Below are 27,850 nucleotides of genomic sequence, written 5' to 3' on the forward strand. Positions count from 1 at the left end.
TGCACGTATTATATAGACACTGCTTTTACAGTGTAATACATATGTACATGGGTGAAGTAGGTAGGAATACAGTAGAGCCATTTTAATAGGCCACTTTTATCATTAAACTAGCTTATTATAAAATAGAAAACTGACTGACTGACTGATTGTCTGATCGACCAAAGCACAGTTCAAACTATTGGTTGAAGCGGGCTGAAATTTTTCATGCAGATAGCTATTATAACGTAGGCATCCGCTAAGAAAGGATTTTTGAAAATTCAATTCCTAAGAGGGTGCAAATAGGGGTTTAAAAATTGTGCAGTCCACGAGGACGAAGTAAGCTTGATAATTTAAATAAGAACTGAAGTACGTTTGTATGGAAAGCACTGGGGAGCACGCTAGGCTTAGTTCTCTGAATTACTTCACTCCGCGCCCTGCAGCCGCGCTGTAAAATAAGTCAGGCCTAAATCTACGAAAATATTGCTAAGTGTGTATTTTTCTGTGTGAAATTTCAGATACTTCAATGTTTCAAGATCGAATGCGGCCTTGCCATCAAAGTCGGTTTGTCATAGGTCATGATGAAGCTATCACAGCCAGCTTTGATGAGCATGGCTACATTTGTAGCTCCAATCGTCTACGGAACTACGGTCGCTCGCACTCGTACGGAATATACTGCACGTTCTCGGGCCTAGCCTGTCAAAGCGGCGGTGACATGTCTTCCGTCTTCATATCACAGCCACTTTGATGTGGTCGGTTTACGGGGACCACATTATAGGTACTCATACAGAGGATTACCAAAAGAACGTTCGAGGTCCGTGGCCCCATCGTAAAAATGGTTGTGCAATGGTCGGTTTTCATATCACAGCCATTTTTGACGAGTTGGGCTGCGTGACTTAATATTACAGCGACTAAAAAGTCACGCTTTAAATCGACGTCGAGTGTCGCTCACGAAGTGGTTGTGTTGTGTCTGTCGTCCATATCACAGCCAGCTTTGATGAGCGACAACTGGCGATCTGGCGACAATTCGGAGTTCGCGACAGATCCCGATCTGGCAACAGTTGAAGAGTGAGCAACTAGGAGCACAAGGAGCAACTAGGGGGCCGACAAAGTGGCTGTGGAATGTACATGTCCTCATATCACAGCCAGCTTTGTTGACTTCATTGTTGCGGTTCTAATCACAGTTTTCATTTTATTGGAGAAAATCATGACGGTATACAACTTTACATACTATATTTTTGTGATCGCTTTTATTTTTTTAAGGATTTTAGTAGGGATATTATGTTTGTGTATATTAAGGGTGTGTACAGCCAGCAACAAAGCTAGTTTTGCGCCTGTCCATAGTCGCTTGTACTGGCGGGCCTATAGCTATAGCTTTGTTGCCGACTATATTGTTGAAAAATAAATTAAACCGTTCTCTTTTCTGTTTCGCTAGTAATTATGATGCTATGAAATGTGTATAATACCTGCTCCCTAGTTTAATTTCATTTTAAAGTAAGACCTGACCACGTTTCAATTTGGCTCAGTCCATTGGGAACTAATTTGCTGATTATAATATGTAATAATTCGGACTGATCGTAATTCACACAGTAAAAAAGTATAAGAGGGTTAGCAAGTAGCAACTCAATGGTACCATTCCTAAGAAAATTGGGAACTTTGATATAAAAAGTATATCGTGTAAGTACGGTTGACCAGCAGTTATTCTCAAAAATGTTATTAATCTATAAAAGATTGTGCATAACATTTTAGGAATCTCTGCTTTTACACTTTTGGGGCCCTGCAGCCTGTGGGCCCCTTATCATTGATACGGCTGATACGGCGGTAGCTACGCCCTTGAGTCCGGCAGTGAAGACTGCCCTTGGAACCACAAATTGGAAAAATTTAACTAACCTAGCAACTTTTGCACTTGATTTAGAGTACAATGCAATGTTTATTTTTCAGTGTCTTCATAACAGAGACTTTAGATTTGTAACTCATATCGTATACGAGCTAGAGACCTGTGACACGCGGACAGACAGACAGACAGATAATAGAGTGATATTTATAGGACTCCGTGTTTACCCTTTGGGTACGGAACGTAACCCAAAAATAGTCTTACAAATGGTTTACCCTTAAAGAAAACAATGCCTTTGATTTTATTTTTGCGAAATTCTAAATCCAACTTTATGCTTTTCAGATCCAGAGTTCTATTTCTACTGGAGACAATAATGACACTTTGAATGATCCCGAGGACAGCTTTCTGAAAAAACCGGTCAAGTGCGAGTCTGACTCGCACACGAAGGGTTCCGTAACATTGTACAAGGTATATCTAATATATTATGTAGAACACTGCAAGTTAATAACGGACTGCGCTATTTATGCATATGCTAAATTTATGCTAAATTTTTCGTGAACACATTTTAATTTTTTTTTATAATGTAACCACAAATTCACGGCCTTCGGATTTTTTCCTTTACGGCGATTACGCACTGCACTTCCGTCATCCGAGTTCTATCCGTCATCCGTGAGAATATCAGCGATTATCTACGACATATGTCATAAGCTACCATAGAAAACAAAAAGGAACGTATTTTCACGGACTCTGATCGGATGCAGTGCGTAACCGCTCTTGTGCTGTATGACCTACTACGTGCCAAATTTCATGATTCTAGGTCAACGGGAAGTACCCTATAGGTTTCCTTGACAGACGCGACAGACAGACAGACAGCAAAGTGATCCTATAAGGGTTCCTTTTTCCTTATGAGGTACGGAACCCTAAAAAAGAACTTTGCGCAGTATTGATTGCAGTTCTCCCGGGCCAAACTTGGAGGGGAGGTACGGCGACGCCCCGCACACCCGCATGTTACCCGGGCTTTATCGCAACGGGTTAGCGCGGGGGCTGTGCGGGTGCGCGGGGCGTACCCACCCCCGATTGCCATCTTGATAGGTACTAAGAGCATTAGGACTAGGATAGCGCGGGCCTCATACCCCGATTGTCATGTCGCAAACAATCCTCGTAGAGTAAAAATGATAGATGATCTAGAGATATTTGTCAATTTTATTTTTGCCCTCCTGACACCTTGGTGCAATTCTAAATTCGACCTTTTACTTTTCAGGTCCAGACTTCTGTTTCTGCTGGAGAAAATTAAATCAAAAATAAATAAAGTAGAAAATAATACAAAAATAAAATCAACTTTTACTACTGATTTCTTACTGTCTTTTTTATTTTTTTGGTATTTCTGTCTCATTTTTTTAAAATAAATGTCAAGTAGTACCTGTAATAAGTTTTTATTTATTGAGAAACCTTTTTAAAAACAAGCTATTATGCCTTTATCACGGCTTAAACGAATAAAAATAAATCTATTCGCATATCTGCATAATATGCAAATACACAACATGCTATTTTCATAGCGTTATTGCAAATTATAATATTTTTTCATTGATAGTGCATATTTCAGTATAGAGCTTCTGACACGGTCAAGCGGCGCACACAAGTTGACGTCAAGCATGTAGATTTGTTTTGCTTGATCAAGCTGCTTGATGCGAGCTTGATGCGCCTGTGAAGCGGCTTGATCGAGCAAACGGCACTTTTCTCATACATCGAACAGTCTTCGAACGTCGCGTCAAGCAAAAATATATTAAAATGGCGTCAACCACGCATCAAGCACGTAAATACTTGACTCGAGCATCAAGCAAACTTTGTAAACGGTTAAAATGCTTGACTCAAGCAAAAATCTACGTGCTTGTTGTCACCACGCTTCACCGTCTCGCAAGCTCTTATGTTATCGCATGGTTCACCGACGACGACGCACTGCACTTCCGTCATCCGAGTTCTATCCGTCATCCGTGAGAATACCAGCGATTATTTACGACATACGTCATAAGCACCCATACAAAACAAAAAAGAACGTATTTTCACGGACTCGGATCGGATGTAGTGCGTAACCGCTCTAACGGCGATTACGGAACACGGAACCCTCGTTGCGTGAGCCTGACTCGCACTTGGCCGGTTTTTAAGGTGAATCGTACTTTTTATTAACCGACTTCAAAAAAGGAGGAGGTTCTCAATTCGTCTGTATGTTTATTTTTTTGTATGTTTTCTCCGTCAATTATGAACCGATTTTGATGATTCTTTTTTTGTTTTGTAGGACATACTTCCGAAGTGGTCCCATTTTAATTTGGTAAAGATCTGATCTGGGATAGCAATAGTTTAGACGTGTCATTTTAGTTTAGTTTAGATATTGTGTACAAGATAATCAGCCCCATTGCCAATTTGTTGGTATTGGTATAACAATGTTTATGCATTCTACTTATATACGTGGGGGATGCGCCTTGACCTTGACCTTGGGGGTTCAACCAAACCTCCATGCACCTACCTGCAGGTGGCATCAATATGTTTCGTTATCGATCAAAGCATATATCGACCGATAAAATAGTGTAAATTTATACCTACTTCAATTCATTAAATATGTATTGCCATATCAAATGTATTCTAACAGATGGTTTAGTTCTCACACATATATGGAAGCATACAGCAATTTACAAAGTAACAAGGCATAAAATATTCGCTAATGAAATATCTTTACTCTCTGTATTTTTAGTAACAATAAAGTTGTTTTAAATTAAATTAAATTCTTTCAAGACATCTGTAAAAGTCCATGTCACGATTATCTCACTAATATTATAAAGGCGAAAGTTTGTATGTGTGTGTGTGTATGTTTGTTACTCCTTCACGCAAAAACTAATGGACGGATTTGACTAAAATTTTGAATGGAGATACATTATACCCTGGATTAAGACATAGGCTACTTTTTATCCCGGAAAATCAGAGTTCCCGCGGGATTTTGAAAAAACGTAAATCCACGCGGACGAAGTCGCGGGCATCAGCTAGTTTATAATTAGGGTACTGATACAAGTCTTTTAATATCTATACTTTTAATAAATACAATCCGATTTGCCTAATTTTTTTAATCGATAGAGACGGGCTGTGGCATGCAAATAGCTATTATGACGTAGGCATCCGCTAAGAAAGGATTTTTGAAAATTCAACCCCTAAGGGGGTGAAATAGTGGTTTGAAATTAGTGGACGCGGACGAAATCACGAGCATAAGCTAGTAATAAATAAGCAGGAAGACCTCGACTTGTGCATGTACTACCATCAATGGAATGTTTTAGATTAAGAAAATGCTTCAAATAAATATGTTAAAATTTATCTTGTTTGAATTACCCCCTAATTTTATTAAGCCCCTGTTATTTGGTTGTCAATGAAACGAGTTCATCACTAAAGTATCGACAACGAATCATCGACTCTGGTAAGCTCTATCCTGTTAAAATACAAGCTTAGGCTACGGCAGCGCCAAAATGGAACAATTGGAAACTGGGAGGGAAACGCTGGGATAAATCAAGAGCCCTAGGGAGCCAGCGCGTGCCAGGTCTTCGTTATTTTTCGCACCGGGTTAGCGCCGGGGTTGTGCGCGTGTGGGGCGTACCCACCCTTATTGCCATTTCTATCCGTCGCGTAATATACATCTACGAAGTAGACTGAGGTACTCATTAAAAACAAACAAGTCTATTTATTATTTGTCTTTATTGTGAGTTCAAGTATAACAATCAAATATAGATTTCTTTTGTAGATGTAAATATAGTCGTTTCTCACTACGAAAATATCTACGTGAAATGAAATAGCTTATGTCTAGATACATAGATCAGTTTTCTTTTTAAAGCTGTTGTATAGCGTGTCCTAAAATAAGTGTAAACATAAGTATAAATTAAGAAGTAGATCTACTTGTTTTTCATTGTTCTGTGAAAAAAAAGTGTTACGGAAAGGGGGCCCAAAATATACTAGTCGAAAAACAAAATCGATATTCTTCTAGCCTAGGTCTATTGATTTTCTATTTCTATCTAATTACTTCTTAAGGTCCCGTACCCGAAGGGAGCCAACGGGACCCTATTACTAAGCCTGAGTTGTCTATCTGTCAGCGAGATGTATCTTATGAACCGTAATAGGTAGATAGTTAAAAACTACACAGTGTGAATTTTTATTGCCGTTACAGATAACAACAACAGCTAAGTATTGTGAAGCAAAATATGAAGTAGCATTTGCGGGGAATTTGTCCCATACAAATATTTACATAGAACTATTTGCGCCTCATTTCTGCGCTAATATACCTTGAGCCCTTTAATATGTAGGTAATACTAATGATAATACAAATGTTTTGTTCTCATAGTTTCGATGGCTCCTAACGTCTAATCTATAAGATTCTGGAGAGCGTGTCAAAGACAAATTCTTATTTTAAATCAATCTTAAACAGCTCAACTTGTACCAGTATATGTTAGATTATCTTCGAATCTATTTGTATTATTTAAAATATTATGACCTGCGCTGATAAATAAGTCTTTGATGTACCAAATGCATCAAAGTCAAAATATACTTACCTAAAAATGTTAGTTGACTCACTAAGGAGCCATCGATTTTACAATCAGTGATAGGAGTGAGTTTATTATAATAAACATACTCTAATACGAGTAACATTTACATTTTAATTCGACACATTTAACAAATAGTGACATACATTATTACGACAATATACATTCCAGGTAAAAAGACCGATGGCCGATAGTGGATGGTATGTATCGCGCAAGATATGGCTTGCAATAGCGCCCAAAACGAAATACTGATGAACGAACGAACTCCGCACTAGCATGACATCTATGATCGCACCTACTGCGCGGGTATATGAACTGACATACAAGTTCGCTGGAAGAGGTGTGCCATACAAAAGTCAGTTATTTTTTATACCGATTCGAAGCGCCCCACCAAGCGTACCGGAAACTAAAATTAACGGTGTGTCAAATGGTCTTCGTGTTGACTACGTTAACAGATGACTCAATCACTAACATTTACACTAGAATTATTCATAGTCAAGAAAGAGGCTTTTTTAGGCGACCATTCAGACGACATGTGGCATATTCAATATTATAGAATGCATTAAGGTTGAATATGAAACATGTCATCGGAATGATTCCCTATTTTGACTACGAATTTTAATGTTAGGTCCCGAGTACGCTCACTCAGCTGCTATCAGCACCAAAATAGCAGAATTCAAGTTGCTTCAAAAACAGGTCGGCAATCGGAGGTCCAGGGCACTTGCATTATTAGAGGTCAGCAGGTACAAGGCAGCGGCCTTTTTACGTGAAATGAACTAACGAGCGAATACGTTTGCGAGTAGAAAACAAAAAATATTTGTCATGTGTTTTAAATAAAATAAAATAAGTATGTACATTAACAAGTCTTAGCCAAATACCTATACTACTAAATTATTTTTATAGACCAATCTAGGAATTGTTATGCAATATACCTACACACATGTATTATTATATTGTATACCAGTTATAGTTGCGTGTATAGAATCAATAAGCATACGGTACGGTCAGGGTAATACTAACTTAAAAAAATAATGTGTCAAAAACGCGTCATTTAGAAGAAAAGTGTTTAACTACGGCCGATATTTTAATTCGCAATTCACGGAAAAGGCGTAAGAAATGATTTTCTTTTAGTATTCTACTCTATTTACCAGTTTTCTTAAAAATGTATTGAATAAGCTCGTGCTATACTCGAATATTAACGTTTTTGTAATAACGTAATTCTACGAAATAAATACGTAATAACCTTGCCTAAGACTCGGTCTAACAAACGTCATCTCGTTTGCAATAACCTTATTTCCACCTGTGTATAACAATATACCTACTATTATGTGTTAAGTGGTTTTTAAAGTATATATTAATCCACAAGACCAGAGACAATTTAGAAATCTAATCCTAAATTGCTGGGGTGTGCCTTCACCATATTTATAGATTATAGACCATAGCTCTCGCCAGCACTCAGTACTGCGCTATGGAGGCCATCGATGTATTGGATAATTGTTATATTCTTTAGGCCCGAATATCGAATAAGTGTTATAAGTTAGTAGTTGTGCCTATCACAAGATTCATCTTAAAAGTACATTTTAACAATTGCTAGGAATTACTTAGATTAATCATAGCGTAGTTTTTGATTGGGACAATAAGCATAGACCCTGTTTAATTATAAAAAAGACTAGAGTCGCATTTTTAATTAAACAAAGAAATTAAAGTTTCCTGTACTATAGGCTGCTAGTTTTCCGGAAAAAATAGCGTTGGACAAAAATAGACTGATAATCACTGACTTGGTACGATAAGGATCTAAGAGTATCTAATTAGGATTTTAGTTTGTCAAGTATACCTATGTTTCTGGATGTAATTTTTTTATCTAAGTTACATACGTATTGTATAAAATAGAGAAGTAGGAACTGGTTCATTAAATCAATCACAATGACACAACTGAACCAGATCACATCACTATTAAAAAACGATTAAAGCCATGTCTTTTAATAAAATATTCGTATAGTGATTAATAATAATTGAAAGCTGATAGCCTCTTTGCTGATGCGGAGAAACTGGCGTCATAACCATATATCTCAAATTTTGAAAAAAGCCGATGAATTATTTTTGACTTCCCGGAGCCTGATTGAATAAGCTACTACTTAAAAACATTTGTTATAAAATATTTGTTATCATTTTTTTTTTTTTCGTATTTATATATTTTTGCACTTTCCCATTTTTAATTTTATTTAAAAACTATGAAAGTCGACGGTGAGTTATAAACCATGACAGTAAGTATTAATGTAGCTGGGCTTAAAAATAGTGAAATTCGTGATCTGGACTCGATATGTATCATTTTGTAACAAAAATAAGGAAATGAAAATGCTTAAAGAAATAATAAAACTAAGGAAAACCTTACGACTAACATTTATCATGCACATAATATTTAATAAATAGAAAGCTTTCTAATGTACTACAACAAATGCGTTCTTTAAAGCTAACATGTGCGACGGCCATTAATTTTATTTTTAAATACTTATACATTTTCATAGCATCGAATTAACGTACACTAGTATGATACTTGAAAACGTACTATTACGCATGTATACAGTTAACAATAAATAAATATGCAATACATCTTTGTATCTTAGCTTCTATACGGTTCGGTCTTTACAGAGAGAATCGTGCTATGAAGGCATCTTTGCCGTTACGACTTATTTTCATCTTCCAACCTAGCTTTCCAACCTAGGTTGGAAGTTGGGAACTTTATATGTCATCTTCCAACCTCTGCCAGGTTGGATAGTGGGAATACATCATCTTAATTATTTTTGTTTCCAACTGCCAAACTGTCATTAATGTACAGTGGCTGGCAAAATAAACATGAGTATTATTCATTTAGAAGAGAATTATTAAGAACGTGACAAATATAATGACTATGGAAAAAACAATATAAAAACAATCTTAGAACAATGTTTTTAATTATATTTTTCATCCCATCTATTCGAAAGGACGCCAATTGAAACCGAATTTACACTAATGAAATACAGTAGTCGGCAAGAATATTGTACATCAACCTTCAGAATACGATTTCGGCTTTGTAGAGCGTTGTCTCTGTCACTCAAAACTATGTGAGGTTGTTAATAGAGTTTATCGATGTAGGTATTGGAACATTGCATCTTTCTAAATGCACAAAAGACTTCTGAGATAACTTTTTTTGATGTTTCAGCCTTCCGCTGTGTGTTAAATGTTCCGCTACATTGCTGCCGCGACATTGCTGCCAAGCTCGGAATGTAATGTCATATAAGCTTATAGAGATTGTATGGGGACCAGTAATGCCGTGACAGCACTGTCCCAGCTGGTGACAGCACTGTTGCGGCAGCGCTGCTGCGTGCAGCGTTGTTCGGAATCATACCTTGAAGTTTTGATTTGTTTATTAATATTGAAACCTTTGATTATGTTATGTCTGAGTCTACGAAAAACAAATCGCCATTGTTATGTATGTATTGTAAGATATTATATTAATTTGTAAAAATTTATAAAATGTCGATTAAATTACCGCATTATTGTCAGTTTAGAAGTTAGGAACAAAAATAATTAAGATAATATATTCCCACTATCCAACCTGGCAGAGGTTGGAAAATGACCAATAAAGTTCGCAACTTCCAATCTAGGTTAGAAAGCTAAGTTGGAAGATGTGAATAAGTCGCCGTTACGTACATAAATGCAATAGAACAGACAACTTATGACATTGAGAATGTGACAAACAAAAAACTATAGAAGTAATAAGACCTTTTTAGTTTTGACATGGTAGTCTACCTAAATTACAAAAAAGTGAACAATTTATTCCGGTTTATTTTTTTCTATATTCCTTTTTTTCAATATCCAAATGGTTGTTTGGGAGCGGACTGTCATAAGATGTGAAGGAAAGAGAACGATTGAGGTCTTCATGCAAAGAGGCACGCGAAGGATGCCACAACGATGATAGCAACGAATCAGACCTTCCCACATTTTGCCCTCCACGAGGGTTGTCCATAGACATGTTGGCTGGGAACATTGAGTCATCGGATATGGGGGAAAGAGAAGGCGAGAAGTCTTCCGGCAAAGGGGAAAGGGATTCGCCATTCGATGAATGCTGAGACGGATGAGAATCAACTCCGTCGTTATAGTTAGCGATTGCGTCGTTTGATACCGGAGAAAGAGACGGAGTTACGTCTTCTTTGACGGGTGAAAGAGTAGGTCGCCAAATACCAAACAGTTGTAAGTAATGAAGCTCGTTCAGTTCGTTCCTAATCCCCAACTGGTTTACATTATACATAGCAGTATGTTGGTCCGAATAAATTAAGTCGTCATAGTTCGTTCTAATGTTGATCGCACCGGGTATGGCCCGGGGGGGGCTCCATGGATGTCAGTTAGACCGTCGCCGCAGCAGTCGACGACGGAACATGTTTCCGTCTACGTTTTCAGTATCGGCAGAAGTAGAGCAGCCCGGGAGATTCACTGTAGCATCTTCGGAGATCGGTGAAAGAGATGACGTAGCGTATTCAGACAGTAGCGAGAAGGACGACGTGGCGCCGACTCTATCGCCGAAACGAGTGTAATGAGGCTCATGTCATGCACCCTCCCTCTTTACGTTCAGAATGTTGGCTCTGCACATTGGGCATTCTTTGAGCTGTGATGTGCATAGTGAGCAAAATCCCCTGAAATAAGTAGTGTAAAATCCTGTACTTTACCTGATCGGAAAAGATTCATACTCCATATTAATATTTGTACAGTACGCGGCAGAAAATAATAATGTACATCGACTTTTATAATGAGATTTCGGCTTTGTGCAGCGTAGTCTCTATCACTCATACCTATGTGACGATTTGTCAGTCTCAACGATAGACAAAATGTTCTACAAAAGCGCTATCAATTTCTAAAGGTCGATGTACATTATTTTCTGACGCGTATTGTAATTTTTTGCAGTTCCACTAATTCTCAAAATTTAGCAAGGGATAACTTGCATTTAGAAGAAACGGGACATAGACAATTTTCTTCATCTTGCAAAAAAAACCGGCCAAGTGCGAGTCAGGCTCGCGCAATGAGGGTGCCGTATTACAGTCGTATATTTTCCACATTTTGCGCGATAAATCAAAAACTATTGTGCATTTGTAACCACAAATTCACGGTTTTCGGATTTATTCCTTTGCTTGTGTTATAAGCACTACCTACCTAATAAATTTAATAATCCTAAGTCAACGGAAAGTACTCTTTAGGTTTTCTTGACAGATACGACGGAGAGACAGACAACAAATTGATCCTATAAGGTTTCCTTTTTTCCTTTTGAGGTATGGAATCCAAAAATTAGCAATTACAAACTTATATTTGCAGTTAAAGATAAGCAACAAAATATTAATACGTATCCTTTCAAGGTACGGAACCCTCGGTATGCAAGTCCGACTCGCACTTGGCCGGTTTTTTAAATATCACAGAACCACACGTAGTCGGGCCAAATCTCACCTGTGTCCACAGGGTTCCAGAATGCAAGATGCGATGTCGTCAAAGCAAATTGTGCAAGAATTCTCTCTCACTACAGAAGTCCTCAACTGTTCCAGATACAACCTTTTCGGTAGCACCTGCAAAAGCAAACTAGAATAGATGCATTCATATTACGTAATCCTAAAATTATATATAGATTATTATTATTTTCTTTTTTTCATGTTTAAACCTAAGTTCATCTATATGTAAATGTCACTGACTGGTAAGCATCTCCTGGCTGGGCTGAGCTGGTAAGTTAATTAACTGTATTTAACAATAAATGGGGCAAGCCTAGTCAGGTGATGACTAACAAGTCAGGACTAGTCCTAGACCTAGACCTAGGTCTACTTAATTGTTATTAATTGTTCTTTATTTGTATTATTAATATTTTTCTGTGTTCCTTATATAATTTATGTCAGCACTCAGCAACTTAAAGGCAATAAAATTTATGATTTGATTTAAAATGTTTTCTATTTGCAAAAAAAATGGGGGTCACTGGAGACTGCCGACACAAGTAAAAATTTTAAAGTATGAAAACAACTGTTTTATTTTATTTCAAATTGATTGTAGTACCTACTTATCAAAAAATAAAATTTCATAATTTACTAGCATATACTCGCGACTTCGTCCGCGTGGACTACATAAATTTTAAATCCCTATTTTATCCCCTTAGGGGTTGAATTTTCAAAAACCCTTTCTTAGCGGATGTCTACATTATAATAGCTATCTCCATGCCAAATTTCAGGCCGATCCGTCCAGTAGTGTGCTGTGTAGAGCTGTGCGTTGATAGATCAGTCAGTCACCTTTTCCTTTTATATATTTAGACTCGCTTATTCCCGCGACTTCGTCCGCGTGGACTACACAAATTTCGAACCCTATTCTATCCCCTCAGGGGTTGAATTTTTAAAAATCCTCTCTTAGCGTATGCCTAAGTCGTAATAGTTATCTGCATGCAAAATTTCAGCCCGATCCGTCCGGTGGTTTGATCTGTGCGTTGATAGATTAGTCAGTCAGTCAACTTTTCCTTTGAAAAATAAATTAACACCATTAATATTAGTTTAGTTTGTAACATCTATCGGTACTTATTATTAACACACACAAGCGTGCGAAATTGTCTTCACTTTTTAAGGTACAATTGTATGAGCAGCCTATCTGGAGTTCTATAATATCTTTGCAAAAAAGAAGAAAGCTACTCTCAAAATAAATGGAAGCCTACCTTCTTCTGTTCCTCAGTCAGCTTGCCGTAATCGTTAAAGGCTGAATACGATCGGTCCGTGGGCGGGTACTTGAACGCGTGGTAGCCGAAATTGAAACGGCACTGTTGATAGGCCATGAAGCTCGCCGCAGCAAAGAAACCATACCTGGAATGGTATTAAAATATCACTGATCAAAACAGGGTTCAGAATGATATTTCGGCTTTGTAGAGCGTTGTCTCTGTCACTCATACCTATATTATGACGTTTTGTCTCAACGACAAAGAAAGTGCTCTACAAATTTATCTCCTTCAAAGGTCGATGTACATTACTTTCGGCCGCGTACTGTACACCTAAGCGGATGTTAGTGTTTTACTGTACCTGGTGGTTTCGAAGATCTCCCGGCAGGGTGTCAATCGCTGTCCGTTGAGGGAAAAGATGACTTCCTTCGCGTCCAAGTCGATGAGACAACCCAGCACATCGCCTGGGCGCCAAGCGGGAATGTATGGAACCGCCGTTGGGTGCGCGTTGTACCACACCAGTCTACGACATCCGTCGTACGACAACGAGTACAAATCGTCTCCGATACCGTAGCCCTCCTGAGACAAGACTCTTATCAGTAAGCGTCGTATTGATATTTGGTAGGGGTCGGATGAGTTCGCACATCTATACAACGTTGGTATATTTCTGTACATGAAATGAATTTATTTCATGTAGGGCAACTTGTGCCACTTAATATATTATGTCAAGACTGTGCCACCGGTTCGGAAAGCAGATTCTACTGAGGAGAGCCAGCCAGAAGTTCTGCAGTTGCCTCTTTAGTGCAGTAGACACGAGACACTATAGCGTCAAATTAAAACTGACCTAAGCAACCTTGCATTCAAGCTCGTCGTAAAACTAGAATAGTAGAAATCAAACTAGTAAGTAAAAACCGGTCAAGTGCGAGTCGGACTATACGAAGGTTCCGCACCATCGTACAAGAAATAACACTTTTTGTGATATAACCATTAATTCACGGATTTCGGATTTTTTCCTTTACTTGTGCTGTAAGACATTTCTATACCAACAATTTACATAATACAATTATGCAATTTCATAATTCTAGGTCAACGGGAATTATCCAATAGGTCTTGATTCCCCTTGTCTTGACAGATTTGACAGACAGACAACGAAGTGATCCTATAAGGGCTTTTTTATTTCTTTTGAGGTACGGAACCCTAAAAAACTATCATAAATACATTACAAACGAGAGCGGATTTATTTTTGCATGGAAATGGACTTAGGTATTCGCAAATTGTAAAACGCGAGCTAAGTGAAAAAATAGTGTTACAATAGGCTACTTGACTCATATCTAATTTCGTCCAATAAATGATTATTTATTAAAGTATTTTGCTTAAGACAACGAAATATATCAATAACAATTATTAAAAACGCAGGATGGATATATAAATCCAATTTAAAAAAATACAGTTTTTATTTTTATTTGAAACTCAGAAAACGCTGTCAGCCATGATGTGACGTCATTAAATATGTAAACAAACAAATGTCATCCCTATTGACTAACGTAGTATCCATATATATATAAAATTTCAAGTCCTGACTAACTTATATAATATCAACGCACAGCCTAAACATCTAAACAGCTGATCCTAGATACATGAAATTTGGTGGGTGTGTTCTTTGTAGGTAAAGAGAAGGTATCCACTAGGAAAGGATTTTTGAAATTCCACCCCTGAGTGGGTTAAATGGGGGTTTGAAATTTATGAAGTCCACGCGGGCGAAGTCACGAGCATAAGCTAGTTTTTATATATTTCTAAAAACTCATAGTATACGTAAAAAATTATCGTTTTCTCTTTATAAATTGAATAAGTTATTAAGTAAGACTTACAACAAAGTGATCTTTGCAAAAATAAATTTGGGTTGCAGTCGTTAGTGATATAGGATCCCTTTAAGCAAGTCTTCGCGTGTTACGTATATTTATTTCACTGGGCACTCTAATCCACAACTTTCCTGTGGTCTTTATCGATGCGTTTTTACATTCTCGGATGATACAATAACGATAATTATTATATTTTTCATGTAAACTAGTATAGAAGTCATGTTTATTAAACTTTGGGAGGTTATGCTGTTGTTTACAAATGCATGACGTCAGAGCACAGACAATCTATCGGCCAAACATGGCCGACAGTGTTTTCACCTGTCTAAGAAAAATATATTTTTAAATTAAAGTTTTACGGTTTTAGGGCGCAAAAAAATATAGTGTTAATTTTTTTGATCTAATAGGACAAATATTAACCATTTAAGACCTACTTAAAAAAAGTGTCAACTAGCCTATTAAAGCGAGTTACAAGTTACAATATTATAGTAGATTTTTTTATAATACGGTCCTTCTTGGACAGTTGAGTAGTTGATACTCACATCATTCAAAAAGTGACTGTTTCGTGTCGCCCAGCCAATCTGCATAACGCCGGGCGTAATTATGGTCGACTCATAGTACCAACAGCCGCTGTCGACTTGGAACGTGCAACGTACACTCTCGAAAGAGTACGAGTCACATCGGGCCTCCAGCCCGTTGCACGATATTTGCAAATATTCGCTCACATCTTGGGAATTGAGTATTGCGTGGATGTCTGACATATCCACCGTTTCGTAGGACAGGCTTCTACCCTCGATGATGACTGCAAATATAATATTTAGTCAACAAACACAGTCCATATTACGGTATAATGGAGCTGTCATTTTGGTCGATTGGGGAAAATCATTTTCAAACTATAGACTAAGAAGACTGCTAGCGTACAGTGCAACCAGAATACTTAATAGGATAGTCCGCGATAGGTTGAGAAGGCAATCGGGGTATGAGGAGGGAAGACGCTCCGCACACCCGCACGTCACTCGCATTCGCCCGCACCGGGTTAGCGTGGGGGATCGCCGATCGGATTCCCTCGCCGATTGCCATTTCAACCTGTCTCGTACTGTTCTTAGTGCGCGCGTGAATTTTACTTGTGGTTACGTCGTATACAAGCACATTGCGTAAGTGTGTGTCTGTCGGACCAAACAGTCGTGAAACAGAGCAAGCCGCATTACCGATACGACTTAAACACAAGCATGAGGCACGCGCACTCGTGAATGATGCCTGTGGCACTAGAGCGGTGTGCACTAGCTGAGCGCGCATATGTAACCATTCACTATGAATTGTCCCCTACCGTCATGTTGGTGCCATTGCTTTGTTCGCTTTATTTGTTAGTACTTATAAATAAATAATAATAATAATAAATAAAAAAGCTTTTATTATTCCTTACATGCACATACTTAATTTTACTTAGTTTTTAATTTTATCTTATTATTAACATTATATATACAATTACTTTTAATCTTTTCTTATTATAAATTTTTTATTTATTTAAGTATGTAGTTATTTACAATTGCAGGTGCTACCTGGCTTGGACCCACTCACGAAATCTCTTAAATATTTTACACATTGTTAGTACTTAGGGTTTATTATTGTGTGATTTGCAATGGTGCCAACATAACGTCAGCGGGTCAAGTTATAGTGAACGGTCTGTAGAGAATATTTTGACGCAAAGCGACGCGCAACGCAGCACCGCTGTAATGCTGTCCGGCCTTTACACTTACACAGATTATCCAGTGCCCACTTGGCGCAAAAGCCGACTTGACGCCACAAGCAATCGCTGCTATCGGCTAATGTCTCAAGAGCCAATAAAGGATGCTGATGCTGTCCAGACTGTTCTAGACGGCCCTTTATAGTTAATTTGTTCTCCGTGGTATGGGCAAATTTCTGAACAGCTATTAAAGCAAATAATACTATGCACGATTCGTGTTGCGGCGACTGAAATAAAAATAAACATCTTCACAAACGGAAACCCGACTTAGGAGTGCGCAGTTCGGTGCTTTCTTCATACAAACGTAGGAGGGTAATTACTACATTATTTGGTATTGTACGCTCAAAACCAAGTATTATATCGAAAGAAAGAAAGAAACAAAGAAAAAAATGCATTTATTTGTTGTTGGTGTCACAGATAAAAACAAAGTACAAATGTAACATTTTCATCTGTGACACTACCCCAAATGGGTGTACAGCTCAGCATAATATCCTGCATCATATTTGTATCATATCGGTTTGTTTACTAGATTATTTGGTATTGTACGCGCAAAACTAAGTATTATATCGGTTTGTTTTGCCATTATCTAGGTTCATTGATATATAAAATATTAAAAAAAAATCGATTTTAAAGTTGCGAGCCTTGAAATATTCCTATTTTATTTAACACTAAATTTATGTCAATTTTTGGCGTAAATAAATAAAATTCGGAGTGTGAAAATTCTAAAACAATTTAGCCTTAGACATATACGTACATAGTTTATTTATTAGTTGACATATCTTTACTTTGCAAACATACATTTAATATTTTTTTCTTAAAAAATACTTTTCCTAAACCCTTTTCGCGCACTTGATTTCGGTGAAAATCATCGTGTCTTTCACCTTTCTCATACAATACCTATTAGGTGAAATGCAAACCAGTTACCCACGTGCGCCAGCAAATTCGGTCGAGCGTACTGCGTCACCTTAAAATACCTTAACGGAAGGACGGCTCGTATTTATACAATACAAATTATGTATTTTCGGAATCTATACTAAAGTTGAAACAGTTTATTTGATCTCAATCTCGATAGGTTTATCTAAAAAGTTCTAGTCGTATTTGTTTGTCACACATCATATTGTATTTTCCTTTGCGTCATAGCCTATGACACGCGGAAGGCTAGCGAAGCCAACAGCACTTAATTTATTACAATCTAATTAGCAATTATGCGGGAAACGATGAAACCTAAAAATCACTACCCATATTATAAATGCGAAAGTGTTTGTTGCATTGACTTATGTATTACTTCGTATGGACAGGGCTATAGAACAAACAAAATGGCACCGACTCAGTGGTGCTTTAGCACCAATGCAACCTCAGTGTCGTCTGGATTTCAAACGGGACGTTCATTAGTATCTAAGAGGTGGCGCTGATTTATTTGGTTCCAAAACCGTGAAAAATTTTGTTTGCTTGACCATATCTTGTCATTTATATCAATGGTTTGTTGTTTATTGGTTTGCCCTTTAATTACGTCGCAACAAAGCAACAGATCGACGTGAATTTATCCATGGGTATAGTTAAAGACCTGGAGAGTGACATAGGCTACCTATATTTTTATTTATTTTACAGGACTTTTAAAACTAAATCCACGCGGAAGAAGTCGCGGACATCAGCTAGTATGAATATGCTATAAAAAATAACATACTAAGTAGGCAAGCAGATATTCGAGCGTATCCTCAGTTAATATCGCCACGCTGTTAGGCCCAACTAGCTTTTCGGCAATGCAGCCTAAGGCGACGCAAATGTTGCGCTCTACTCGGATATTCCAGTTCCCAAGACTCGCACGATGTGCGGACAGTCCAAACAACTGCGTCACCTGTTGAAAATTAAAATTAAAGTACTATAACAATAGAAAAAAACAAAAATATATTAGCAATAAGCAATTTGATTTCAGTTTATAAAATTATATCATGAATTTTATAATTCATTTTAAAGATTTGACTCTTTTTTTGCAAATATTCAAAACGCACGTAGCCGCCATGATAAATTCCGACTGTGACATCACGCGGAAGGCTAAAATACCCTATTCAAATATGACTAAGGGCCAGCGCAGACCGAGCGCGGCAAGTGGAGTAGAGGCGTGGCGAGTGGCGGCGAGTTGTCGCAGCCCGGCATGCGCCTGAGGGATTTTGGACTGAAATGGACATATACATGTATGCTGGAAGAATTGTGCCATACAAAATTACAGGTTTTTTTGTGCCGATTCGAAGCGTCCCACCGAGCGTACAGAGAAAGAAAATTGTCACTTTGTGTCAATTGGTCATCGTTGACAGGATGTTTCATTACTAATAAAATTTAATTCCGAGTACGCTCACATGACGCTCACTGCTGCTATCAGCGCCAAAATGGCGAAAGTCAAGTTGATTCAAAAACAGGTTAGCAATCGCAGGTCCAGCGTACTTATAATACTTAGGCCCAGTTTTCACCTAAGTGGAGAGGAGAAAGATGCTTTCAGTCGACCAATCAGATTAATAATAGATGACGTGTTAAATTATCACATCATCTTTTAATAATCTAACTGGTTCATTGTAAACATCTCCTCTCCACTACGCTAAAGTGGAGACCGGGCCTTAGTAGAGGTCGGTGGACATACTCACTTTAATAACCGTTTCCTTCGACGGTAAAGGGCACTCATCTAACAAAATAGATATAGCTGTCGGCCCGAATGGATCTTCTAAAGGGATGACATTAACCATGGACGTCATCATTTGAATCCATCCCTCCTCTTTATCAGCTATTACATGTAGTTTCACGAGAGAGGCTGGCGATTCATCGTCACTGAAACAATTTGTTTTTTTTAAAACTATTTTTATACTTTGGGGCCGAGTCGTGAGCGTTTTGTTTAAATTTGTAGCGTGCACTAAAATTTACAGTCTTTAAATTTAAAATTCATGTTCCATCCTGTTTTAGCAATATTGAAAAAAAGAGGATGCAGATACTCTAAAATGTAGTTGCGGTCAGAATCAGTACCATTGGCGCCGATTCCGTTGTCTTTCTCTAAACTAAATTTAGAGTATCTGCATCCTCTTCTTTTTAATATTGCTAAAACAGGATGGAACATGAATTTTAAATCTAAATACTAAATTTTAGTGCACGCTATAGTTAAATTATATATTTTTTATATTCGAAATCAATGGCTAACACCAAAATATTGCCTTATGTTTTTGTTCAGGCGCTACACAAAAAAATAATACAAAATGCCTGTTTATCTACAAATTCGTAAACGTATGTAACTAAATGACGATAAATTCATAATGTCCCTGTCATAATGTTGCTTGCGGAAAAGGATAGCACTAGATTTAGTTTAGATATTGTGTACAAGATAATCAGCCCCAGTGCCAATTTGTTGGTATTGGTATAACAATGTTTATGCATTCTACTTATATACGTGGGAGATGCGCCTTGACCTTGACCATGGGGTAAATTTATACCTACTTCAATTCATTAAATATGTATTGCCATATCAAATGTATTCTAACAGATGGTTTAGTTCTCACACATATATGGAAGCATACAGCAATTTACAAAGTAACAAGGCATAAAATATTCGCTAATGAAATATCTTTACTCTCTGTAATTTTAGTAACAATAAAGTTGTTTTAAATTAAATTAAAATCTTTCAAGACATCTGTAAAATTCCATGTCACGATTATAAAATTATAGCTAGATATGTGGCTTGTTGTTATCTAGGTACACAATGGTACTGATTCTGAGCACAACTAAATTTTAGAGCATTCGCATCCTCTTCTTACTAATATAATATGAAAAGGACAGACACAGTTTGACAGTTTTAAATTTGATTTGGAGCCGTCAAACATCGTGACTTTAGCTGGAAGTCGCGAGCGTTTTGTTTAAATTTGTAGCGTGCACTAAAATTTACAGTTTTTAAATTTAAAATTCATGTTCCATCCTGTTTTAGCAATATTAAAAAGACGCGGATGCAGTTACTCTAAATTTAGTTTAGAGAAAGACAACAGAATCGGCGCCAATGGTACTGATTCTGAGCGCAACGACATTTTAGAGTATCCGCATCTTTTTCTTACTAAGAAAAGGACAGATAAAGCTAATTTAATTTAGAACTGTCAAAGTTCGTAACTTTAAGTGCCAGTCGTGAGCCTATTGTTTAAATTTGTAAAGTGCACTAAAATTTAAAGTACTTAAATTTATTTTCTGTCCTTTTTAGCAATATTAAAAACAAAATTACGTAGATACTCTTTTCAGACAATTCTCTTAGATCAAGGACGCACAACATGTAAATTTAATTGACAGGTCTAAATTAGGAGACACACATACACAATGGTACTGATTCTGAGCACAACCTAATTTTAGAGTATTCGCTTCTTACTAATGTAATATGAAAAGGACAGATGCAGTTTGACAGTTTTAAATTTAATTTTTAGATGGTAAAACCCGTGATTATAGCGCACAGTCGCGAGCCTACTGTTTAAATTTGTAGCGTGCACTAAAATTTAGTCTTTAAATGTAAAATTCATGTTCTGTCCCTTTTTAGCATTGTTAAAAAGAAAAGGATGCAGATACTCTAAATTTAGTTAAGAAAAAGACAACGGAATTGGTGCCAATGTGGCTAATTCTGATGTTCACAATCTCTAAACTAAACTAAATTGACTATATTTAGACCTGTCATTTTAGTTTAGTTTAGAGATTGTGAACAACAGAACTAGCCACATTATAGGTCTTAATTTATTGCTATCCCTTTCATAATTCTTCCTGCAGAAAACGATAGGACTATATTTGGACCTGTCAATTTAGTTTAGAGATTGTGATTCCTTAATCTCAGAGATTGTGGCTAATTTTGTTGTTCACAATCTAAACTAAATTGGCAGGCCTAAATCTGTTGCTATCCTTTTCGGCAGAGAGCATTATAAAAGGGAGTGCAATGTACTTAGACCTGTCATTTTAGTTTAGTTAAGAGATTGTGTACAACAGAATTAGCCACAATTTTAGTTTAGTTTAGAGACTAGAGACAACAGAAACAAACACATACATTTTCAACATTCGCTTTATGATCACATCACACACATAAGATAATCGCAGTTGCAGTATTTTTCTTTATTCATGATCGTTTTATGTGACTGTTGCCTGATCAGACTCCAGGACTAAACTTGGACAGCCACAATGTGATGCTTGCAATCACCACGACGGATCTCCCTGGACCTAAACCTCCCACTTGTAAGACCCCAGTGGTCTTATAAGTGGGAGGTCCCAGGTTAGATTCCCGACAGAGACAATTTTTTTGGCCATTGCGAGATAGACTTGCGCTTGACGACATAAAAAGCAATGTTGGAGCGCGCTTTCCTATACGATGCCTATTCACTGTTGCCTGATCAGACTCCAGCACTAAACTTTGACAGCCACAATGTGATGCTTGCAATCACCACGACAGATCTCCCTGGACCTAAACCTCCCACTTGTAAGACCCCAGTGGTCTTATAAGTGGGAGGTTCCAGGTTTGATTCCCGACAGAGACAATTTTTTTGGCCATTGCGAGATAGACTTGCGCTTGACGACATAAAAAGCAATGTTGGAGCGCACTTTCCTATACGATGCCTATTCACTTTTGTCTTAAAGGTATTTAAGTTATACGTGGGAGGAAACATGGACACCGGTATGGCTATTTGGGACTATTTAACAATTTATAATTTTTGAATTGTCGCCAGTTGTGACCAGACGGTCTGGTAGCAGGCTACAGCCGTGGCTAGTTACCACTCTACCGGTAAAGCCATTTCGCCAAGCATATTAACGTTCCGGTACGATGTCGTGTAGAAACTGATAAAAACTGGATTTAATAAAACTGCCCGTTACCGGGCGGGCAAGTTAGCCCGCGTCCATCTTAGACTGCATCATTACTTTCCACCAGGTGAGATTGCAGTCAAGAGTTAATTTGTAATGATTTTTTTTAAAACATAGTTAAAGGTGTAGATTGGCGTCATGTTCGGCGCGGCGAGTACCGACCTATGTATATAGGTAAGATTTGTTAATTATCATACCCATACAGAAGTACTGATTCTGAACTAAATTTTATAGTCTTCGCATCTTTTTCTTACCAATGTACTTAATAGGAAATAGACAGGCAAACCTAATTTAATTTAGAACTGTCAACAATTAAATTAGACTGTGCCATTTGTGAGCCGGTTTAAATTTGTAGGGTGCACTAAAATTTGGAGTCTGTAAATATAAAATTCATTTTCCGTCCTTTTTTAGCAATATCAAAAAGAAAAAGATGTAGACACTCTAAATTTAGTTTAGGGAAAACTTCAGAATCGACGCCAAAATTAAATTAACTGTAACATTATTAAGCACCTACTTAAATTGCCTATGGTCTTTTGAAGAAACTATTTACTAGATACTTACGAATCGACGCGTAAAGCTGCTACCGTTAGCATTTCGATGATAAGTTGATCAACCAGATTTGGATCCACAACTCTTGGAATACGTATGTGGGGCTCCAGAACCAGCGCGGACGCCGGGCGAGCCGGTGACGGTATGTACACCAGCTCATCCGGCGCCTTCTCTTTGCAGCAGCAACAACCCATTATCTGAAAAAAAAAACACGGTTTTTAATATGAATATTTAAAAAAATCCACTTCAATAAAAGCGCGTCCGCAAAACTCGAAAGTAGTCCAAGGATTGACTTGTGATATTAACAGAATGTTGCATTTTTAATAAGTAAGGAAAAATCACTAATGGCAATGGCGGACAGAGATTTAAGGGATGATACTTTCGAACTTTTTAAGAATACTATTAATCGTTTTAAAAAATTAATTGAACTAAAAGAAACCTAGATTTATCTAATATTTATACACAAAAACATACAACTCCTTCATTAAGCAATAATAATAAATGGGCAAGGCACTAATGGATGACACTATAAGAAACCTACAGACTTTAGTCTTCTCTAACAAAGGTATTAATTGCAATAGAACATTATGTCTGTTATATATGTGGAAAAACTATTATTAATACTTCTCAATTGTACAAAACTTTAATATTAACTTTCTTCTAAATACAAATTCAATTTTATTGAGCTGGGTCTAAGTCACCAATGGATGATACCACCAAAAACTAAAGTTACTAATAGATGACACCCCTTGCAATAATAGATATATAATATAGAAGCGAGTAGGAATCAATTACTTTATCTTACTATTACTTATTTACTTATTTACTATATATAATCAAAATCTATCAATAATTTAAAAATTGTGAGAAGTCTTTGGATATAAAACACATGTCACACATACATAGACAGTACTCGTTGTAAATACTGTCTGTGTATGTACTGTAATACACTGGATAGGGTGTCAACTTCAGGTATCAACTATGTAGTATTCATCATTACATGGGCAATTGGTTTTTATTGGATACTAGCTGATGCCCGCGACTTCGTCCGCGTGGAATTAGGTTTTTTTTAAAATCCCGTGGGAACTCTTTGGTTTTCCGGGATAAAAAGTCTATGTCACTCTCCAGGTCTTCATCTATACCCATGCAAAAAATCACGTCAATCCGTTGCACCGTTGCGACGTGATTGAAGGACAAACCAACAAACCAACAAACAACACACTTTCGCATTTATAATAAGGGTACTGATGCCGGCCAACTTGACTCATCCTCTTTTATTCAGGCTGTTACCCCAATGGATGACACCCATGTAACCTATTTGGGTTTTGACTGATTTTTGGTACTAACAAATGAATTATTAAATTACTTACATCTTATATTTTAATATCTTTAAATTTTGTTTTTATTAATACTAATATTATAAATGCGAAAGTGTGTCTGTCTGTCTGTCTGCTAGCTTTTCGTTCAACCAATTTTGACGAAATTTGGTACAGACATAGCTTACATCCCGGTGAAGGACATAGGCTACTTTTATCCCGGAAAATCAAAGAGTTCCCACGGGATTTTAAAAACCTAAATTCACGCGGACGAAGTCGCGGGCATCATCTAGTAATGTCATATAATCTATGGCATGCAGCACGCTGAGACGTAGCTAACAAAATCACACTAATCAAAACCTAATCAATAATTTAAAAATTGTGAGAAGTCTTTGGATATAAAAACACATGTCACACATAGATATACATCACTCGTTGTAAATACTGTCTGTGTAGTGTATGTACTGTAATACACTGGATAGGGTGTCAAGGGCTGATAGCTAGCAGATGATTGGTTCCACAATCCACAGAATGTTCATTAGACATCAGTGTAATGAACAATTTGGACTGAAATGAAATGAAATGAGACTACCATCAGGTAGTCTTATTTTATGTCACACTACCGTTTATAGAAATATCAACGGTTGACCGTCTGTCAGACTGTCTCTCTGTCTGTGTCACATAATAAAATGAGCTTCTTTAAACATAATAAAATGAGCTTTTGAAAATCACTGCCCCTTATCAATTATTTTTACCTTTGTTTACAATTATAAAAGTGGTATGGTTATTGAAAGTCAGACAAATCACAAATATGATTGTAGATTACCTTTCTAGTAAACTGTTAACAGTCTTGTAACATCTATATAACCAGATAGTTATCTGTACTATAATGGGTATTGTATATGCCTCTATAAGTCGAAATTGAATGATTAAAAATTTCTTATCTCAAAGTCTTCGGTACGTCAAAGATTCATTAACTCCTTTGTAACCTTTCCCTTGAAGTTCAAGTTAAAGAGGCTTCACTGTATATATGCTATAGCACTCAGGAAAAATGTATTGGTGGAAGAGTTTTCAGAATTGGATCATTAGTTCTGGAGATTACTCACTATAATATACAAACTCATAAACTAACAAATTTTACCTTCATCCTTCCTTCCTTTTACTTCATAAATTCATCCTTCATACCTTTAGTAAGTAGTGCATAGCAATAAAATCGAATTTTATTAAACAAAATACATATTGGATAATGAACATTTACAATGCGGAAATCACATTAATATTATTATTATTAATATTATTTCGAAAATCCATTCTTAGCGAATTCCTACTAGATAATAGCTATCTGCATTCTAAATTTCAGCCCGATCCCTCCAGTACTTGTTGAGCTGTGCGTTGATAGATCAGTGAGTCAGTCAGTCATTCAGTCACCTTTTCCATAGATGTGTGTATTTTTGTTACTCTTTCATGCCACAATGACTGAACCAATGTGGGTGTTGAATATAATAGGTCTTATACCCTAACTTAACACATAGGCCACCTTATTATCCTGAAAGACTTCCTGCTGATTGTTTTAAAACCTATATCCATGTGGACCAAGTCACGGGCGTCATATAGTACTATCAAATTGTTACTGTACATAAATAAACAACAGTTACTGTTTTATTACAATGTACAGTAGAAACTCGATTAGACGGCCCTCAGTTATACGGATTCGCGATTATCCGGACTACCAACCAAAAATTGTTCAGCCAAGTGCGAGTCAGACTCGCGCACCGAGGGTTCCATACTCTGGTAATTTTTTCGCCATTTTGTACAATAAATCAAAAACTATTATGCATAAAAATAAATAAAAATCTGTTTTAGCATGTACAGGCAAAGCCCTATCATAATCCCATTTGGTATAGTTATCTTACTTTGAAAATTGAAAATACTATTATACTACATAATATGCACAAAACCCGCTTTTCTTCATACATTCGATAATTCGGATTTTCGATTATCTGAATCTCTAACGACAACAATTAGTCCGGTTAATCGAGTTTCCACTGTACTTTGTTATTTGTTAGAGAAGAAAAAACCCTTTTAAGTTCTTTATAGTCATCCCTTACTGCATTGCCCTTAATAGTATTTACTTAATAGTTAGAACAATAAACTATATATTTTATATATTCACATTACATAGTACACAATACACAAAGCTGAAGAAATCTCTGAATGAACAATGTCCGAATTTTAGACATTGATAGTAACAGATATCTACTAAGCATATAAGTAAAACGATAATGTGGTATAACTTTGCATTTTTATGCCCCTTTGTCTACTTTTGTTTATCTACTTCTTTATATAAATAAAAATGAATCGCCGAAATGTGTGTATGCACTTCCGAACAATTGCACCAAATTGGTTAATTCTTTCTTGTTGTGTTTGTAATTGTTTGTGTGTCAGGACAAGGTTTGTATGAACAAACATTGTTGGAAAATCCACGGGAAAAGACAGTAATCGCGGGACGCGGGCGAAGTCGCGATCAAAAGCTAGTTTTCAAAAATGTTAGTACTTTGAATATGGACAAAGGACAAGAATTTAGAGTAAAAATAGAGAAAATACTGAAAATTAATAACTTCTATTTCAGACATGGAGGTATAATTAGGTTGGTACCTATCTTTTTACTTTTGTGGGTTACTGTTCAGACAGTATTTTTTTTTATGCACACGAAGATCAATAACTTCTTTGAGACTTATTATTTTAGATAAGTAGGTAGGTACAAAAAGCAATTGTAAAAAAAATTATTGTAAGTCAGTTTACCGTAAATTTTTATTCATTTCTTCACTGGGAAAACAAATGGATTACGGTGAGGCTGAGTAGCACTAAACACTGATGTCTGTAATAATTAGTAATTACACATCGATGGTAATTACTTGGTTGTCACTCGTAGGTAATCCAAAAACACTGTAAACATTGCACACGAAATTCTTTCCTAACTGCACCTAGCAAGGTGAAGGTGGTGAAATTAAAAACTTCACATTTCATAAAATATATAAATTTATAAATTACAAAAACGCTATAGACGTAGGTATGGTTCGAATCTTCCTGTACGTAAATTATAGGTAGGTACCTAAGTAACCTATGTCAAAATGTCAATAATTGCAATTTGCAGTGGTCGATTCACTCGATTGCGGAAAATTGCATCAATCATTATTACAAAAGCAATAATTGTTGTGATTGGCTGAATTTATGGTATTCTTGTTGCAACGATGTATTGTAGCCAATAGTGAGCGAGCATCAACCAATCAGAGGTGATTACGACGATCGTGACATTGTAGCTGTCATTCTACTGCAATCGCAAACAATATTATAGAGACAATAGAGTAGGTACCTTAGATGAATGATTACCGTAGGTACGGTTCTATAGTGCGTCAGCGTCAGTCCGACAAGGCTCTCTTGGCACTTGAAT

At 36.8% G+C, this 27,850-nt stretch overlaps 1 protein-coding gene and 1 long non-coding RNA gene across 2 annotated transcripts in view; both read right to left on the bottom strand.

Moving 5' to 3' along the window:
• LOC138404586 (uncharacterized) overlaps window positions 1-27,850 on the bottom strand; it is a 172,165-nt gene that overhangs the window by 141,904 nt on the left and 2,411 nt on the right. The window lies entirely within an intron of this gene.
• On the bottom strand, window positions 6,643-27,505 carry LOC117995247 (RING finger and SPRY domain-containing protein 1-like). The gene is made up of 10 exons (XM_034983237.2): window positions 27,202-27,505; window positions 23,096-23,280; window positions 19,321-19,501; window positions 18,369-18,539; window positions 16,698-16,911; window positions 15,483-15,742; window positions 13,446-13,663; window positions 13,088-13,232; window positions 11,854-11,969; window positions 6,643-11,051 (listed from the first exon to the last, which is right to left on the bottom strand). The coding sequence occupies exons 2-10, from the start codon at window positions 23,275-23,277 to the stop codon at window positions 10,964-10,966; spliced, it is 1,575 nt and encodes a 524-aa protein (XP_034839128.1). The 5' UTR covers window positions 23,278-23,280; window positions 27,202-27,505; the 3' UTR covers window positions 6,643-10,963.

Source organism: Maniola hyperantus, chromosome Z (genome assembly GCF_902806685.2).
Source record: "Maniola hyperantus chromosome Z, iAphHyp1.2, whole genome shotgun sequence".
Lineage (NCBI taxonomy): Eukaryota > Metazoa > Arthropoda > Insecta > Lepidoptera > Nymphalidae > Maniola > Maniola hyperantus.